The 3257-nt window shown below is 38.9% G+C and overlaps 1 protein-coding gene across 1 annotated transcript in view; it reads left to right on the forward strand.

The window, feature by feature from the left end:
* Positions 1–1744, forward strand: part of LOC107714283 (eomesodermin-like) — a 5558-nt gene extending 3814 nt beyond the window's left edge. Inside the window, exon 6 of the mRNA XM_016520098.1 lies at positions 626–1744. Coding sequence (XP_016375584.1) covers positions 626–1394 — 769 coding nt within the window. The 3' untranslated portion in view covers positions 1395–1744. The remainder of the gene's footprint in view (positions 1–625) is intronic.
* The last annotated feature ends 1513 nt before the right edge of the window (positions 1745–3257 follow it).

The following is a 3257-nucleotide window of genomic DNA, read 5'->3' on the forward strand; positions in this document are numbered from 1 at the left end:
ACACTTGTAAAAAAAAAAAATTCCATAATTTTTAATATATTTTTAATTTTCCTTCTGTTTAGCGAAGATCTTTAGCTACACTTGTAAAAAATATTTTCCCATAATTTTTAATATATTTTTAATTTTCCTTCTGTTTAGCGAAGATCTTTAGCTACACTTGTAAAAAAATATTTTTCCATAATTTTTAATATATTTTTAATTTTCCTTCTGTTTAGCGAAGATCTTTAGCTACACTTGTAAAAAAAAAAATTCCATAATTTTTAATATATTTTTAATTTTCCTTCTGTTTAGTGAAGATCTGTAGCTACACTTGTAAAAATATTTAATCATAATTTTTGTCAAAACAGATTATTGCAGTACATTTTCACAAAATAAAAATACTATTTCTTTCTATGTCAAAATTTCTCATTTAATTCAGTGTGTTACTTGCTGTTTCTTTGTAATTAATTGTGAAATGTACTAGCAATCTCACAGTGAAAATTGTTTCTGCACCATTTTTTTTCCACTATGCATCGATTGATATTGCACAAGGCATCCTATTTTAGGCAACTGATCAGAAAGTGTTACTTTAGAGCAATAAGACAAACTGCTAAGCCTCTGTCTTTCTCTGCCGCTTCTCTCTCAGGATGTACACGGCTGCAGAGAGCGACAGACTGACGCCCTCTCCTACTGATTCTCCGCGGTCGCACCAGATTGTCCCCGGCGCCCGCTATGCAATGCAGCCCTTCTTCCAAGACCAGTTTGTAAACAACCTGCCGCAAAACCACCGCTTCTACGGCAGCGAGCGCGCTGTGCCACAGACCAACGGCCTGCTTTCTCCTCAGAGTGAAGACTCTGCTGCAGGCTCGGCTTCGGCTCAGCGCTGGTTCGTGGGGCCCGTTCAGCAAAGCGGGGTGTCTGGTAAACTGGACCTGTCCTATGACAGCGAGTACTCGGCCTCCAGCCTCCTGCCGTATGGCATCAAGCCGCTTCCGCTGCAGAGTCCGCATGCACTCAGCTATTACCCCGACTCGGCCTTCGCTTCCATGGCGGCCGGCTGGAGCAGCAGAAGTTCGTATCCGAGGAAGATGACCACCGGCCTGCCTTGGTCGCCCCGGCCGAGCCCTCCGGCGTACACCGACGACCTGCTGTCCTCTAAAGACAAGCTGCAGGACGAGAGCTCCACGGCGGCCCCCACAACTGGCCCCTGGATGGAGGCCCCGCCGGTACTGAAGGCCGTAGACTCGGGGGACACCAGCGGATACTCGATGGTGTGTAAGAGGCGGCGCATTTCGCCTGGAGGTTCCAGTACAGATGCTTCACCCACTATAAAGTGTGAGGACTTGAGCACTGAGGAATACAACAAAGAGAGCCATAAAGCCATGGGTTATTACGCCTTCTACACGAGCCCTTAAGAACTGCTTATTCGGGTTGATTCTCTCTCTTTCTCTCTCTTTATTTTGTTTGAAGTGATCTGCCCATGTTGTGTTTTTGATCTTTTAATCTGCAAGTGCCAAAGCTTTCGTGCTCCCGGTTGTGCTTGTTCATTTTTTTGCTCATTTGTGAAACACGCTTCATTTTAATGAGGTTTTTACTTTTGATTCTTTTTATAGCATGCCCTTAATTCTTTTTAATCATATTTTTCTATGAAGCCCGATGTGATTTTCCTTTTATTTAAGATCCCTCTGTTGTACAGTATTTGTGCACTTTAGATTGTGATGTATCTTGTACAAATGTTCTCATGGCACTGTTATGAAAGGTGAAATAAAATGTGCTTTTCATACTTTCTTTGTCTTTATTTGCACTGTAATATTAACACTTCTATCTTCATTTTTAAATATATGTAGTCTGTATTTCCTGTGTGATTAGAAAATCTCATTTGAAATTAGACTTATTCATGAGCCTGTTCATTAGAAAAACTATTACAATGAAATTCGTTAATTTATTTAATATTGTACACCACGTCGTGTTTTAAACGTTCAGTTTACAACATGAACACGTAATATTTTAATAAACCAACAGATGTTTCGCGAGGCAACGATCGAAACGTTTGTAAAGCACACAGAAAATTATTCCTGTGGCTCAGTGGTAGAGCATTGCGTTGACAGCGCAAAAGGTCGTGGGTTTGATTCCCAGAGAACACACATACTGGTAAAAAATGTACAGCCTGAATGCACTGTAAATCGCTTTCAATAAAAGCGTCTGCTAAATGCATAAATTATTATGAATTATTAAATTAGAAAAAAATGCGTTTTGGGTTGATTTTGAAATATAACTAATATTTGCCATTTAAGAATTATCTAAAATTTCTGCAATAAACCAACGATCAGTTTTGTTTTTAGAATGTTTTTATTTTTGATGAATAATATTCTAAATCTTAAATGTCAACAGAATCGTTCTTTTTAAATGTTGCATTGAACAACAGTGTAGTCTAATTATTCTTAGAGATTCTATTCGTTTTCTCCAGAAACATCATGATGGATCTCGATCTCCAGATCAACCACAAACGCACCGTTATGTCTTTATTTGAACGCCTGCGTGTCGCATTTCTTTATTTTGAACGTGTTCTGGTGAGCAGGAGTTTGTCGCCTGTATATTCAGCAGCTTTTCCCGGAGTTATTTCGGATCACACGAAACGCATTTCTGAGTGAACGTGACAGAGGAAGTCACTGCAGTTCCTCATTTGCTCTCTTCGTCTTTTATGCCACTATTTTCTGCGCTTTAGATGAAAGAGGCACAAATACATTTTCCTTTTTAACCCCTGCTGAACACATTTAGAGCTGCTTCTGTACAGTGACCGCACGATTGTACTTCCAATGCATTCAACACTTTGTCCGAGAAATATAACGCATTATGTTGTTCAAAATATTCACATTTATTTGTATAGCGCTTTTCACAATACACATCGTTTCAAAGCAGCTTTACAGAAAATGCATGTTCAAAATAGCATTCTTTTTTTTTTTTTTTACAGCATTTGTGCTTTTCAAGAACCCATACACCTAAAGATCTTATAATTAAACATCAACAGCTTATTAAAATGTGTGCTTTATGTTGTTTTGAAGACTTTATTTTTAAAAGCGCAGGTGATCGAAAGGCTGAACTATCTTTAAAGACCTTTCCTACATTTCTGACACATTGCATTTTATTCATTGAGGAGGCAATTGATTTCCTTCCTGCTGTATTTTTCGGACGAAGCTCAGTGAAAGTGTGAATGTTACGCATCAAATATGAGATGCTGGTCGTGCTGATAAACTTTCTAAGCAAGATGCACGAGGTTG

The sequence above is a fragment of the Sinocyclocheilus rhinocerous genome, unplaced genomic scaffold (genome assembly GCF_001515625.1).
Source record: "Sinocyclocheilus rhinocerous isolate Xijiao unplaced genomic scaffold, SAMN03320098_v1.1 scaffold1230, whole genome shotgun sequence".
Taxonomy (NCBI): domain Eukaryota; kingdom Metazoa; phylum Chordata; class Actinopteri; order Cypriniformes; family Cyprinidae; genus Sinocyclocheilus; species Sinocyclocheilus rhinocerous.